At 43.6% G+C, this 16,525-nt stretch overlaps 1 protein-coding gene across 5 annotated transcripts in view; it reads right to left on the minus strand.

Moving 5' to 3' along the window:
• Positions 1 to 16,525, minus strand: part of LOC119008605 (partitioning defective 3 homolog) — a 377,798-nt gene that overhangs the window by 185,269 nt on the left and 176,004 nt on the right. For all 5 annotated transcript variants that reach the window (XM_037079110.1, XM_037079112.1, XM_037079111.1 and 2 more), the window contains 2 exons: positions 3,662 to 3,768; positions 2,529 to 2,612 (listed from right to left, as the gene is read on the minus strand). In XM_037079110.1, the coding sequence (XP_036935005.1) occupies positions 2,529 to 2,612; positions 3,662 to 3,768 (191 nt within the window). The remainder of the gene's footprint in view (positions 1 to 2,528; positions 2,613 to 3,661; positions 3,769 to 16,525) is intronic.

A 16,525-nucleotide genomic window follows, 5' to 3' on the forward strand; every position in this document is an offset into this window, starting at 1 on the left:
AGCTCCTCAACAGGGTAAATGGTTCAGCATTAAGTTGAAATTAAAGATCACAATAGGCCTTTCCCTCTCTCTCGGTGTGTGAGCTGGCTTCGCCAGGTCAGCTTAAGTGTGTTGAACAGAGAGTAATTGCGGGTGCTGTGGAAGTGGACATGATTGTGCTTAATCTCCATAAGTGTTGGCAGCTTGAAAACAAAGTATTACGCACGGAGATTACACCGTGGACACACTCTAATGACTTCTGATCTGGTAGCAGACAAGAAACAGTAGATAAAGGAGTTTTGGTTGATCCCTGATCAGTATTCAAAGCAGCAGCAGGAAGGATTGGGGATAAAGCTGCATCTTTTAGAGATTTGAAGAAGATGATTTTGTAAAAGCACTATTATTGTGATGACTATAATGTACTGCCACCATCACAATTCCTCCCCATCTCATACTAATAGGTTTTTTTAGATACAAAGTAGTTAGTTGGGGAGAGTGGAAAAGCTAAAGAAAAATCTAAATGGTATTTTCACAAGCTGCAATTCAGTGAATTTATTAGTTGCCAAATATAAGCAAAAGGAGTTTGTAGTCCAAAGACTCTGGAGAAAAACATCAGTCCCACTTTCCATTGAAGACAAAACTGATCGTACTGTAAGGCTTTACTCCATCTTGTGGCTGGGCAGCAGTGCTGAGAAATGAATTGAGCATGGCCACCTGCACTCATCTACTGCCTTTAATCAAATAATAATCCAATCAGGATGTGTTTATGCACGGCAATTATGTCCACAGTTTGTTTACAATTGAAACTGGTCATGGAATGAGAAGTTCATTAAGCAAAGAATGCATCTGCGTGGGGTGTGTGTGTGTGTGTGTCTGTGTGTGCAGATGTACGGCGTATCTATGTCTGCACGGAATTCCAACAGATCAGCTCTGTGTGATTGAACTTTGCGCAAGAGCCTTTATGGGAGCACATATCCCCAGATAAGTCCAAACTGTTGACAAGCTGAGTTCATTTTCAGGTAGCGATCTCCATGTGTGTGTGTGTGAAGGTTAGAGAAAGAGAGACAGTGTCTACTGAAACTCCAGTCTTTCAGAGACTTGAAGCTCTCTCCTGTAGCTGTCTCCCCCTCGTGCTTGGATCTGACTTGATGTCAGTACAGTGGAGCAGAATGCGGGCAGCCGGCGCTGGAGTGCCTGCAGTTCCTTGTTTGCTGTCTGGTTTCGCTGGCTGTCTGACCCCAGTGGCCCTGGTCTAGACACTAATGACAGCCCGCTGAGCCTAATGCCTCCTGTCCTAGCTCACAGCTCACAGGAAAGAGCTGGGCCAGGCCATTAGCATCAACCCACTGACCAGACGCTAAGTCTTATCATGTCTCAAGTTAATTGAAGGCTCTGATAGCTATTAGTGCCGACCTTAGCTGATGGAGAAGAAATTTACTGGCCATGCAGCATTACTGCTATACCTTCTAAGATGCAGTCTGATTTAGTGGGAATACAGAGGAGCTTAAGGATAAAAGCATGTCTAATAAACTGTTGGATCTGAACTTTATTTGAGCAATATCACTCGGTGCGACTCATTGGGAGTTGTTATTTTCCGTCTCTGACTCAGGATAACTCAAAGTGTCACCACTTCTAAGGAAGTCAATCACGCGAGGTCAAAGCTAAATATAGTTTCCTGACACCTGCTTATAAACAGCGATAGGATTAGTGTCCCAGAGAAATGATACGCGGCAATCCTCAATGACAGCCGTCCTCCCTCTCTCCCTCAAATGTCATCCCATTTCATCTCCTCACTCTGTCTTTTCACCTCACCCCCCTGCCTCCGTCTCCTCAGCGCTGAGTAGTCACATTCCCCTTGGTGATGTGCCAGTCCCTTAGCATGCAGCAGGGATCCGTGTTCTACACAAGCTTTTAGCTTGATTACATCTGGCTACTTCCTCTGTCCTTTATTTTTTCTGGAATAACTATAAACTGTGATGCATTCATTCCTCCTCTTGTCCCCTGTCATCAATATTCTTTATCAGTTAAAAAAAAAAAAAAAAAAAAAAGGCAGAAGGAAGCAGTCCAAATCACCTTCAAGAGAGAACAGACACTGTTGTGACTCACATAGGTTAGAATTAAAGAAAAGTAGAACTCAAGATGAAAAAAGTGTGCAGTCAAGAGCAAAAACTACTTTCATCTGTTCTCCTTGCCACTGGGGGCTTTAGAGCTGTGGGAAAAGAGCGGCGCTGGGTATGGGCGTGGTCGTTCAGCAGCGAGACTCACAAAAATAAGATGATAAGATGGCCAGAAGACTCAAAGTCAGTGAAAAAAGGCAGCCTGGAGTAAAAAGTTAAAAGAGACGAATAATGGAGAACAGAGAGCTGAGAGTTAGAGAAAGTAGGGGGGAAATATGAGTGAAAGGATGAGTAAAAGTTAAAAGAAAGCAACATCCACAGGGCTTCATACCAAAGGATGCAGGAGACAAATAGGATGGTGAAACTAACCAGCTATTGTTGCACATTGAGCTGCATTGATTCTCAGATTTTATTTTATTTCATTCTTTTTACCTGACATCCTGTGTACTGAGAGGCACTACGTGGATCCCCAGGGGCCCTCCTTCATTGGACACCTCGACCGGCTTGAGCATGCCTCTACAGGGCGGTGATGGATGAGGCCGAGAGGACAAGAAGAAGGAGGGGGAAGGGGGAGACATGCATGAATAACAAATAATAGGAATGACAAGAAAATGTAGAAAAGCAGGCTGTAAAAGACAACAGTCAAACATGACAAGATGCTGATGGGATGTATGGGCTGGGGGTTGGTGTGGCCTTACTGGTGGAGGCTGCATTGTGTTTGTGCCTATATGAAGTCATCCATTACTAAGTCAGTCTGGTGGACCTCAGGGTCGATTAGGGACCCAAATGGAGACTCCAATTAAGTGATTAAGATCAGATTGTTGTGCTAAAAGAGAACAGATTAATTGAAAAACGTGTGAGGAAGCGAGAGTAGAGGAGGAAAAGGTTAATTTGTGTGGATAAAGACGCAAAGACAAATGAACACAAGCAGCCGTTGATGCAGATGTGTGCTCTGATGTTGATGGAAGAAGGCGTGGTCCTTATGTCCACTCTGTGTCACTGTCATGTGATTATGTGTGTTTAGATGTTTAATGATGATGTTCCGGCGATGATTAACCTTTCGGGCATCACTGTGATGAATTCAAAGGACAGCTCACCATGATTATAGAAAAACATATATTCTGTCGTACCTCTAGCGGTACATACAAATGCATATTTTTATTTGATTTCATTTTATTAGTCTGGGATTTGTGATTCATGCAGCAGTCCTGTATAAAATGGAATTAAATCTGTGTGGCACACAGCATCAAAGGGTCTACAGCATGCTTTAAGATTAATGCTAAGCATTAGCATGCTAACCTGCCCACAATACCAATGCACAGTAAGGATGCAGTGGTGGCATGAATGCTATTTCACACGTTTACCAGCTTAGTTTAGCATGTTAGCATGCTAACATTTCCAAATGATAACTAAACACAGAAAAGCAGCGGCCTTAGGTCTTACCTGATGATAGAGCTATATGAAAAATTGAGGGACCCACAAAGTTGGTACAATTCTAAAGGGAACATGAATGTGCACCAAATTTCGAGGCCCCTCATCTAACGTGTTTGTTGGGGATCACTCACTCTAGGTTTATCACAGGTGAATGTTCCAATGAGGAATCAGCCCTCCCGACTGGCTCTATCCGCTCAATTCTCCTTTCTTGTTTTCTTTGCTCTTCTTCCTCCTCCTCCTAAAAAGAAAAAAAAGAAGATAAATCATAAATCATTAAAAGACTGAAAACTCACCCCCTCTCTGTCATTATGTCTACTTGGTTGTGCCTGCATCTCCTCCTCTCCTGCCTAAATCTCCTTTCTGGCTTTTAATCCAATTACCTGAAGGAACAAGTAACGGCCTCTGTTCTAAATCAAAAGAGACTTTCAGTATGGGAGCACTGATGATGCTGTAGAAACATCCCTCCCCAGCCAAACTCTTCAGTGACTGTAGTGACAAAGTGGCCCTGATCGATTGATCCCGCTCAATCAATCAGGTCTGGCCTGGGGCATGGCACCGCTGCCGGATTTTTGCGGTGATGCGATCAGGTCTAGAGTGAAGGAAAGTGGTCGCGGCCGCTGTCATTTGTTTCTCTCACTCTCTTCATTTCATTTACTCATCTTCCTTCAGGGCCATTAGGCAGCAGGGCCGGGAGGCGGCGGCTTTTACAGGCGAGTCAGACATCTGAGGTCTTAACTAGGCTCTGGGACCAGACAGAGCAGCTTCATGCTCTCCTTAATGGGGAATAAAATCTTTATCTGAACTCTCTTTATGGAGATGGTGCAGATAGAACAGGGCACTTACATGCAGTGATGACAGGCCGCATGTAGAATAGGAGGGAGATATATTTAATATCACAGGGTTCCAATGTCAAATTATCATCTGCTGAGGGTTAGTTACAGGAAAAGCTTCATCAACGAGTGACAAGCACGCTGAACATCAACATTTCTTCGTTTTATAAGTAGAGAGTCATTTCAGATGTTGCTTCCACACCTGTTAGTAACTGCTGACCAAAGTGCCTGACTGTGTGTGTTTTTCTCTGTGTATATAAGCTTGTTGGCACCCAGAAAGCACAATGTCTCCTTTGCAGGGTCTGCTGAAATGCATTGTTAGCCGCCGCTATTTTCCCGCCCTCACCCCTCACCTTGCTCTTTCTCTCTCTTTTACCCAAATGTCAAGCACATCCAAATAGATTTTGTGCCTTCCTGGTTACTTTATGGAAATGGATTCAACCCTTTTCAGAGGCCACAATATCTTTGACGACACTCAGGCGTTGCGCAGGGAGACTCTGTCCCCGATTTATTTATTAGAGTCGGGGGTGGGGCGGGATGGGCATGAAAATTTCATCAGCAGCCTACCTTAGGAGACCTCGACTCACCCTACCTGTCTGTTTCCCCTCGCTAACCGTCCAATATGAAAATGAGTCAGTCAACCAGTCACCCACGCCTTTAATTACATGTCAGCTGAGGTCCTAGATGCCACACGGGGCCGGTACAGAGCCTTTTATGAAAATTCCCAAGTGGGTTAGTTGGATCTTTTCCTTGCACACATATGCTAACAGTACTTGGCCACCTGTGGAAATCCATACGACGGGAAAGATACACACAAGAACATATAGGCATGTTATATAGGCCTGGAATGCAGAGATATAGGTATGAAGCCGAGATAAGGTTGACTTTAGAAAGGTTATTTTAAGGTGCAACGACGGGGTTTGTTGCCTTTGTCTCATTAGACAGCAAAACGATATAAGAAGCGAGCTGATTCACGGTGTATCATCACACAAAGTGACATGCAATTAACTTCAGTAACAGCAGTGCTCAGCAACGATCTCCTGTCTTTTAGTTTGGTCCTGTAGGTTGCAATTGGTTGTGTTGTGCATCTCTTTTTCCCTCTTAACATCATTCTGCTTTCCGATATGACATGATGGAATAAAGGATTAGTAGTTTTATGGTCAGAGCATCAAGGGGAAAGGCATCTTTCACTTTCACCAGGCCAAAGGGACCACCATGTCAGCTGAGCGTGTGAATTTGAGAGGTGAAATCACCATAAAATGGCACAGGTAGATATCAGAGCAGCACCAGAGAAAGGTGATATCTCTATTCAGGTATGCACCACTGTGTAAAAAAAAAAACTGAGAGGAAGTGTGAAAATGGCATGAAAGGAGAGAAGAACTTGGTGATGAAAAAGGTGGAATTTCTTGAGCGACGTGGCAATGGAGAAAAGAAGAGAGGGAAAGAGATGTGAATGAGAGTAATGGGACAGAGTAGATAATGCTTTAATCAAAGTGGAAGAAGCTGAAAACATGTTAAGATCTGAACTTTCTGAAGTGTTTTCTCATTGATGTACGGTAAGTGCAGTTAGCAGCCTCACACCTTCCTGGTCTAGATAGTGACATCTGTAAACTACATCATTGTGTAGCTGACACTGATAATGGTTCTATCTTACACCACTGGTCCTGTTTGTTCTAGTGTTTTGATATATCACAGCCATTGGGGGTGTTTTGATTCACATAATTTGATGCACAACATGTCAGTTTCCAAAGACATGACTGACACTTGACATTTGATTCACGAGACAGTGCTTAAGTGGTCACTGTGGTTCATTAGAGTCCAGACCAGGGATATCAACCAGCAGCCTCTTCAAAATGTGGACATCTAGACAAAGTCTGTGTTTTAACCACATGAATACAAAGCTCCTCTAGGATAAATAATTACTTGTTAAAACTGACATTTAATGCCCTGAAGTCCACTTCTTTCTTTAATGCAGGGCCATAATCATAATAACATCCATCCAATTTTCAATTATGCTCAAAATGTCCCCCCAAATATACTGATCTAAAAATATAAACATTTGCTATGTTACAACAGGCAGTAAGAATGGCTCACCAGGACTATTTTGCCTGGGGCAATGCTACGGTTACACAGAGTGTTATTGATAGCTACCTAGCATACATTCTGCACATTAGCTAGTTAATAAATTAAACGTTCCACCCGTAGGAGCGGAAGATTTTTTCACTCCAAATGTTAACTCCGTGGCTATGGCCTGACCCAGTGTTGTGTTAGTGTTACAGGGGTCAGTGTCTCCTTGTGACCACAGGCAGCAGAGGAAACCATCTCCCTTTATATTCACTGCCAGTCCACTTATTGTCTGTCCCCGTGTCAGTGGCAGAGCCAAGCCCTGAGTGACAGCAGAGGAGAGACACAGGCTAAATATACATCCATCTTTCTCTGCCCCTCCACTCACCCTCTGTTCTCTTTTTCTTTGTCTCTCTGTCATTCTGAGTCTCCTCTTTCCTCCTCTCTAAAAACCCTCTACTTCTTCCTCCCCTGAGTGCTTTTAGCACCCCGTTGATCCCTTGGTAACCAGTGGAGTGGGGAAGCAACAAGGCTTTTCAACTCACCATGGCACTCATTTTTCTCTCTCTCTCTCTCTTTCTCTTTCTCGCTCACTCTACACTTCCCTCCATCCCCTCCCTCCCTCCCTCCCTCCCTCCTTTCCTCATTCCCTCCCCCACCTCTCTCCCTTTCTACCCTGCAGTGGTGAGGGCTCAGAGCCCTGATCTGTGGCCAAAAATCCACCATCCCCCTTAACAAAGAAGGGAAGCAAGTGTTAGAGGCTTGGCCATCGGACAGCTGCAGCATTAGATTATTGAGACGCATATAAGAAAAAGAGGGAGAGGGAAAGTGGGGAGGAGAGAGGGAGAGCGAGAGCAAAGTGCAGAGTCTTGTTACCTTCAAATGGACAAGCAGGTTAGAACCGTAAGAGGAGCAAGGAATAAAGTGGGAGGATGGGCGGGAGGTAGCAGCTGTCTGCTCAGGAGGGAAAAGTACACACACACACACACACTCACACACACATACTGAAGCCCTATGCTGAAGGGTTAGGGCAAAGGGTGTGCGTTGAGGAGCTGTCATCCTCCATCAGCCACTGTCCTAAAGGACACCCACTGTAAGCATGTGTGTATGTGTCATGCCATTTGCTATGGGGAAGTACAACATGTAGTTGTTAGGGGAAAGGAGGGCGAGGACTCCCTCCTGAGCTGATCTTTCCCATCAAGGGCTTAACAAGGACAGGTCCAAAGGTTGCAGAGAATGGTGTGTTTCTGGCCACCACCCCTCCTTTAGGGCTGAGTTCCACATCTGTGTGACAGCTCCATGGATTGGACAGGTTTCCCTGTCAGATGATGTCACACATGCACTTACTATAGGCGCAACAATGAACAATGGAGGCTGAATAACAGGATGTACACATGTCTTAAATTGATCGAGGTGCTGTGTTCGCCATATGAACAATAAAGGAAACAAGCAATTTGAACAGAGCATTTAGCAAAAAGGCTGATGAAATATTTGCAGAGACGGCCCTCTGGATCCGGCCAGCTAAACATTTGGAAAAATAATTGTGCAAGGTGACACACACCCCTTGTGGAAATATTAAAGCAGCCAAAGGTAACAAACGCTGGCAACATTCAGCAAGTAGGGGGAAAAAAAGCAGACGAGGCTCCGCAAAAGGTTAAGGAGCCATAATTGTACCCTCATTACCTCCAGTTATTGCAGTTCAACTAAACACTGTACAACAGACTGGACCAAACAGGACTTCACAGGACCGCTGCATTGCACAATGGCACTGATATACACAGACAAGTTGCCGGTAATAACTCTTAATAGTCCTATTAAAGTTCCTTTGACCTCATCAGGCAATTACCAATATTTTTCCATCTTAACCGGAGCCAGAGTCTCATTTTTTTCTATTAGCAAAGTTAAAAGGGGCTTTATGGCTGTGGACACCTACATTTGAGTAACAGATATGAGCTTGTGTACTTCAAGATAGAGCAACAGCCTTCATCAACTGCCGATGGATTTATATGCAGTGTGTAGGATGAGGGTACCTGTGACAGAATTCTTCACACATGGGATAATTGTCATGTTACAGAAGGCCCTTTATCCTTTATATCTATCCCCGCAGAGAAAACTGCCATTAGGGCTAGACTATGCACCAAAATGGCCTCTGTGAAGACACAGGACATGACTGTTGCACCCATGGACCCCACCCTTCCCACCTTCCTTAAAGCTTTATTCCAAAACTCCGCCCATCAAACTCCAGTGCCATTAAAACAATACGTCACAAGGACTAAGATCATGAGACACTTATGTACATTTATGCTGGGGATTAGGGAACATTATAAAAGGCTGGACAGAGAGTTAAACTGGTTAGTGGATGATGAGAGGGTCATAATGACCCCTTTCATTCAAACCACAAGTTCCCTGAATGGCACTTAATGGGTGTCAGCAGAAAGGCAAACAGTTTAAGCAGACTTTCTTATCTTTTTTACATTGTTACGATCTTAAGGATCACAATGTTATAAGCTAATGGTGATTTCAATGCAAGGCAATTAGGATTTATTGTGTTGACGTAAATGGAGCTGTACACAGAAAATACAGCGTAGTGCGTACTATATTAGGCCCTCTTTCTGCTAATATTTCATTTGTTTGGCAAACTATTAGCTCCTTTTTGGACTGGAAACTGCAGACCTGGAAGGAAATCAAAGCTGTGTGACCTCGGCGTCTGCTATCTCTTGCTTTGTATGTGTGAGGGGGAGAGAGGGCGAGAGGGAGATTACCATTCTACAGTCCTATGTTTGTGTGCCAACGGGAGAAGCCGAGGCGATGCCTGTCCTCCGATGAGGACATGTGTTGTCTTTCATATTTCACGCCCCGCACCCATGGGCTCCAGCCTTGTTCAAAGGAGGGCACTTGCATTCCCGATTAGATGTACTATTCCTTTTGATAATGAGGAGAGGGAGTCAGATATGTGCTGTTGTGCTAGGTTAGTACAGTGGGGAGTGGGGTTGGGTATCAAGAACCTGTTCTGAATTGGAATCACTCCTTCATTTTTTAAGACAAGTGGAAACTCGGAAAGACTGTTTTGCTACTGACAGCCAGTGATGGGAATAACAGCGCTGATGATAGCAGGAGGGGTGTGGCTAACGTGAGCGCTGCCAAAAAAGGACTTACTTTTTAAAAGTAATGTGCCCAACACTGCTGAGTTTGCAAAGTTTGGATTTAGCCTACACTCTTGTGTATGTGTTTATGTCATCTGTGCGCATGTGCCAAAGTATTACTGCTTACACAACAGCAGTGATTAACATCAATGTGAAATTGAGGAAGCTTGTATGGAATGACAGAAGAATATTCTGCAACATGGCTTAAGAATGCAGCATCTTTTATGACATTTTCATGACCACAAGGCCTCATAATTAGCTAATGCTAGCAATGTATTGTCTAAAACAGGAAATGTTTATCTTGTGGAAGACATAACATATATGTCTCTTTTTTTTTTCTTTAACTGACCTTTAAATACCAATGTTATTTACCCTTTTATATAAAAACAAAAAAAATGTCTTTGGATTAGGTGAGAATCCAAAACTGAATCCCAATAATGATGACACTAAATGATAACCAGCCAAAGTGGGGACATGAGGCTTTGTGTTTCATTTATATCAATATATCTCTATATCTATTACATAATTTCCCACTAGACACAATTGGTCAAGTTTAATATAACTTCACCATCACTACACATCTTTTTAATCAACAAAGACCCCTAGCCCTTAAATTTGTCTTTGTTGTGTTTTGGAACAGACATGGCTTCTGGCTCATAGAGGTTCAGGCTCTGACGTGGATTTACTTGAGGCGAATTATAGGGACAGACAGGTTCCTAATGCTGTTAAGCAAATTAGATCAGAGATGTGAGGCTGCATTTGTCCACATCAGGACAGAGAGCAGCGAGAAGTGGAGGGGTGGGGGTGAGAGACGGACAGTGCTGTTTGTGGAGCTGATATTTAGAAAAAACAAAGGCCTGTCTCTCTCGTTGCGCCACTCACTCTCCCTCTTTGTCTCCCCACGACCATCTTTGTCTCTTCTTTTGTCTCTGCCTCTGTCAGTGATAGACCTGCTGTGTGTGGAATACATCATCTGCCAGTGCCTGTTTCATATCAGGCCCGGGCTGATCTATCAATGACACAGCTGCCTTTGCCTTTGCCCACTGTATCGTTAAATTGCACTTTAATTAAATTAGGCCTGCTAATTATGAGGGCTTAAATCAATCACCAGGTCAATAACAAAGGCCCAAAGCGGACGGAGAGCCCCGCGACTTTTTCCAAACCTCATCAATAACGGCCGCAACGGAGCAGACCACTCCTGTACCGGAGAGCCGGAGGTTCAAACGGGCAGGAATTACTGCCAATTGAGTTATCGTCACCGGCTTTTGTCCAGAGCACTTCTTATTCTTACAAGCTCTGTGAATAATGTTGTTTGAATACTGTAGAAGTGTTTCAAAGAGTTCAGATGTGCATGGCATTTTGCATTGGAATAGCACTTCAAAGGGGTGTTTAAAGCAGTTTCGGGGTTTCTGGTGCATAAAAAAATGGTTCAAAAGGAAATTATGATTTCCATACACCTGGCTTAGGTGAAGGGGGGTGATTCTGAACATATAATCCTGGGGGTTGAGTGTGCAGCCCCGCTGAGCGGGGGGTCCCAGCTGAATCCCGGGTCTTTACCCATGCATTAAAAAGAGCTCTGTGGTGCTTTTCACAGATTAATCATCATTTTGAGGTTATTGAGTGGGAGGACAGTCTGCTTTCCACTGTTCAGAACGTTTAATCCATCTTTCAAACTGTGAAGGTCAGTGAGTGAATGTTACCCCCGTTGAAATAATTGAGGGTGTTTGAATTTCAATGAGAGCACCCGCGGTTTGGATCTGGATTGTAATTAAATATGTTTTCTTTATTTTATTATCATTATTTTTCGGAGCCGCTCCTGCAATTATGCGAGTCAGAATCACACCGACTTATTGAGTTGCACGGTGGCTGCCAATAAACTACACTGCCGTGTGGCCAAATTGTCATCCTCACTATTTAATACCACAGTTACTGTGATGCAAATGTCATAACAGCAGGTAATAATGGCAGCGATGGAGATGAGATATTCACACTGGAATCTCCTCCATCTCCTGTAGGATGTTTTAACACGCTGCGACCTCAAATTCTAAATGCACTAAACATGAACAAGAAAGAAGGAATGAGGGTGAATGATGTTGAAATATGAATAATTAAGTGGTAAAGCAAGTAAAGCCTTGGTACACATTGCGGTGAGTTATTACAGAGGCTGAGCGGCCTATTCCACAGATGAGCTGTTGTTTGCTGTCTTATTTGCGCAGGTGGGGTGGGTGGTTAGTGGAGATTCATCCGAGGTGTCATGGGAGCAGCGTGGGGTGAGTTGGAGGGGGGGTGCTTTCCATTTTGTTTTACTTGGAAGCTGGAATTCTTGGATAAGGCGCAGACAGAAAGACATTTAGCCGAGTCCTTGCACTCAGCCAGGGGTAAATGAAGAGGGCCATGTGGGAGATGAGGGGCCTGTGGAGGGCCTGTAATGAAGAGAGGTCCCTAAAGACTCTAGGCACAGCCAAGGCAATCTAGTGGCCCCAGGAAGGTGTCACTGGGTGTGGGTGGGTGGCAGGGCTGTGTGTTTTAGGAGGAGAAGGGTCAGGAACGACGAAGGAAAGAAAGGAAAAAATTGGAACATTCTTGTGATTACTTCATATGCTTGCATTGTGGCTCTGAGTGCAATGAGTGCAACACTAGACAAAGTATCAATTGATCAAATGAGTGTGCCTGTTAGAGGACAGTTGAAGATAATGCACTGGCTAAATTCAACAAGTGATTGCAATCACCGATGAGATAAGGGCATGGGGAAATCATCAAGCCTCACAACAAACAAGACAGACCGCAGCGTGGATAGTCAATTTGCAGCATCTAAACACACAGACAGAGCACACACAGGGTACAATTAGCTTACAGATCAAGGTATCTGTTCATATTTCAGCCTATCATATATCATAAAACACCGTCAGCAGGTTCACTTTCTGCTGCACATCCCAAAAAGTACACTGTTTATAAATGGAAAAGACTGTCAGCGTGGTTCTGGTTGAAATCATGAATGCATGCAGGGACATCAGAGTGTGTTGTGATGGAGCTCAGCTGGGGTCCTATTCTACACAACAGCTCCCATGAACTGTGTACCTAAGCCATAAAGAGAAGAAAATTCCAATGGAGAACTGCTCTGCAGGGAGAAGTGTGGCCCATTACAGAGGTGCTCCTTGCTGGAATGAAACCATTACCTCCATCTGGGATGTTCCAAATTCAATGTGGGCATCCAGCCATGAGGCGCTCAGAGGATTATACTAGTAAGTTTGCATGTTTTACTGCAGAAGAATTTTAAAAGTATGCCAAAGTCAGATTTTTCAGTGTTTTTAGGCATTGGAGGCAGCCACTGGTGTCCATTCATTTTGTTGAAATATGAGGATTAAAACTAGCTTGAGATAGGTAATCTATAACCGGTAACAAAATGCTGTCTTTTTGAAAGATACTGTATGTTTATATAGTCAGCTACTGTAATTAAGCATGATATCATTTGTCTCCCGGGGTATTAATTCATGTTTGGGATGACTACACTCTCACTCATTCTTGTCTTCATGTTTGAGTTTCTGAACAAATAGCGAGTGGGTGCAATGCTCAATCTGGGATGTAACAGCTTCTTATCAGAGGACATTTCCAACTATATTTTTGTACTTCCACCTAAGAACAGCATAACCTTTGGGGGGAAGAAAAAAAAGGTGACTATGTTTGCTTTGACTGATCGTCTACTGCATCTAAAGCAAATTTACTCTTCAAATGAAGTGATGACACCATGTGTCAGTGCTTTATCTGGTGATGTTAGATTCACCTTAACTTAGGGAATTTATTTTCTAAAGGGATGAGCACTAAATTACAAGGTAAATGATGTTCCAGGACAATACGACAGAACACTTAACCATTGATGGATGCATGCCAGTTTTGCAGGAATTGTTAGGAAAGCGAACATTTTAAGTAATGTTTTGATTATGATGTGGCTACAAGACTATTGAGTTGCCACACATTTTGTCTTTATATACCCTTTCTATATCCAACTTTAATAGAAACTGGATAGAAATGGTGCACAATCAAGAACAGAGTAATATGGAGAGAAGTGGGTGGCTACCATGACTACATCTGTATAAGAGGAACAGAAATGTCTGATTGGCCCACTAAGAACACTCTCCTCCTCAACCTCTCTCTTAAGAGGCTTTATATTCCTCCATCTCCTTGGCTCTGAAATGACACTGCCTCATTCCTCCTCCGTTTGCATCCGACTGTGACCGCTTTTGTTCTCTGGCCCGATGCAAATGAAACGGGTCTCTCCGGCCGAGATTGTGAAGCAGCGCCGTCTCATGTTTCTCTGTGGCCCCAAGATGTGGATGTTTACTGTCGACCGGGGCCTTATTGCATTCCTTCAGCAACTTAAAAGCATTGGCCCCTTAATGGGACCTATAAAACAGTGAGAAAAGCCTAATGTGACAATGGGCCTCATTGTGTCAGAGTGGACTCATTTGGCACTCTGTGGAGAGTGGAAATGTGTGGCATATTAAAAAAAAAAATAGTGGTGAGGGAAAGAGAGGGTGAGAAAGTAGAAGGAAATCAAATAAACAGGAGTGAATGACTTTGCACTGTTGGAAACTTGCCATTGTCAGTCTCCAAAGTCCATCTAGAGCCTCATTGTCTGGAATCAGAAGAGCTTGGCTATGTAGCCTTAGCTGTTACAGTGTATACTTTTATTTGCCTGTGTATATGTTTCTCTCTTCTCCTTTTAGTTGGAATCAAGTTTTGGTGCTGATGGTTTTTGAATGATCATTTAAGGAGGACATACTTTTGGCCCCTGATGTAATTCACTTCACAACAGTAACACCTAGCTTAGCTCCTTCTTCAACAACCCAGCACGTCCCTCTAAAGACTAGACACTGCCCCCTGAGAGAAAAAATAAATCAAATCAACAAAAAATGTCAGTAGATAAGCACAAACAATTATTTCACCTAAAGAAAGTGTTTCGAGTGTGCATCTTCCTCTCCCAGCTTTGTTCTCTGCTGCCCACGCTGCTTTGGTTCCACGCTGGCGGCCCTGTTTTATTCCCTGAAGTCATTATTGTCTTCGGCTAAGGTGCCCCTGCTCCCTGTGATTTGCGGGTAATGAGCTGGCACCCCCCTGCCCGTGTTCAATTATTCTCATTGAGAAAGTGATTTCTCACTCCACGAAGCAAATCAGAGTTGAAAGCGTGAACTCTAATCAAGAATTAACACGTTCACAACCAGCAGTGCGGAGAGGGATAGCCACCCCGATAGTGTAGAGGCGGTGTAGGTGTGGACGGAAAAAGAGGTAAAAGAGGGCCGAGGGACGGATGAGCACAGACGGTCGCCGAAGCAAACTGATTTTATCACATTTCCCTTGAAAGCCCCGTTTTCTTACATCCGCTCATCTAAAGCGTCTCAAAGTGAGAAAAAAAGAAATTGGACGGAAAATTGTCAAAAAGGTGACGTGTTTACAACTGAGTGAACGGACAGCCTTGCTGAAGGGCTGTTTGCAGTGATGGGGTGAATGTGCAAACCAGAGCGACATCTGAGCAGTAATTAGCCACGGAGAGAGGGAGCAGAGAGAGGAGGGAGTGGGAAGACAAGCACAAACTTTAGAGAGATGAGGGGAGAAGAAGAGCACCCAGAGCTCAGTGACTACTAATGAACTGACAGGAGGAGAAGAGAAGGACAGAGAAAAGACAACTTCCGTTTGACAAGGAAGGACACTGACAAGCAGTTTTGTGTTTTTGAAAGTAGATATGTCACTCTATGCAAACACATCAAGATGATACTAGTGTATCATTAACTAGTGAAAAACACAATGCACAGTTATTAACTGTGTACGTGCATCAAGGCTATCCTTCAATAATTTCAATTCCACATGGTGATCCAGCCCGTCCACACCAGTAAAAGAGTACAGGTCGTGTGGACAAACAGCTTGGTACAACCTATATTTACATATATTGTTAGGTGAGGGCCATAGAAATTTTAAGGATGGTAAAGGAGGAAATCAGGTGACACAATGTAGTATAGTAGTAACAATGCTGCACAAGGAGAAGGATGGTGTTGATGTTTGAGATGACTTAGCCTGGGACTTTCACTCAGGAGTCTGAGGGAGTTGGGGTTTCTGCATATAAGTAGTTAAAACTGAAACATGGCACAAAATGCTTCAGATATCAGCTGTCTGAAGCCTGAATCATTTAAACTCTAATCTGAATTATCTAGTCACATGCACATCCACACACAGCCTGCAGAGCAAGTCAGGTGAAACATTTTCAGGCTACAGCACTGCTGATAGAGAACAGTGTTGGCAACTTCTGCCACTCTCTGCCACCTCCCACCCTGTTCAGAAGAGATAACAGGGGAGACATGATTTTTGCATTTCTTAATTAAACTAGAAAGGCAAGAAAATGAATACCGGCAAGACCAAACAACAGATATCTTGTGTAGAGGGGAAAGAAAAGGCCAGTGCGGTGTGAAACTTTGTCATGGAACAACAGTGAATGACAAATTATTTTGTTCATTTTCTTTGCAAAGAGGCTGATTCACAATTCCGAGAAGAGCAACATTTTCTGCTTTGTCTCTCTCGTATTCCCCTGCTGACGGCCTTTTCGCAGACTGTCCTTGGGAACTACATTTGTCTGCTGTGTTATGTGCTTGGGATTAAGTTGTGAAAGTTGTTCTGAATTGTTAAGCACTTATTTCCATCATTCTCATTCTCAGTCTGTCCCTGTGAGTCGATGGTGTGTGTACGTGTGTGTGTTTGTGTGTAAAGGTAAGAGGGGAGCCACCCTGAATGCTAATAGAGCTGTGCAAGAGGAGCTTATGGGCAGAAAAGCTGGTGGACGATTAACTGACTTGGTGTCTATATAAATTGCACAAACCCACACACGCCCACAGTGACACACACACACCGTGATCATCACTGCCGTATATATTTCTAATAAAGACGTGAAGTTAATAACGAGATGTTGAGAAGC

This window comes from Acanthopagrus latus, chromosome 19 (genome assembly GCF_904848185.1).
Source record: "Acanthopagrus latus isolate v.2019 chromosome 19, fAcaLat1.1, whole genome shotgun sequence".
Taxonomy (NCBI): Eukaryota; Metazoa; Chordata; class Actinopteri; order Spariformes; family Sparidae; genus Acanthopagrus; species Acanthopagrus latus.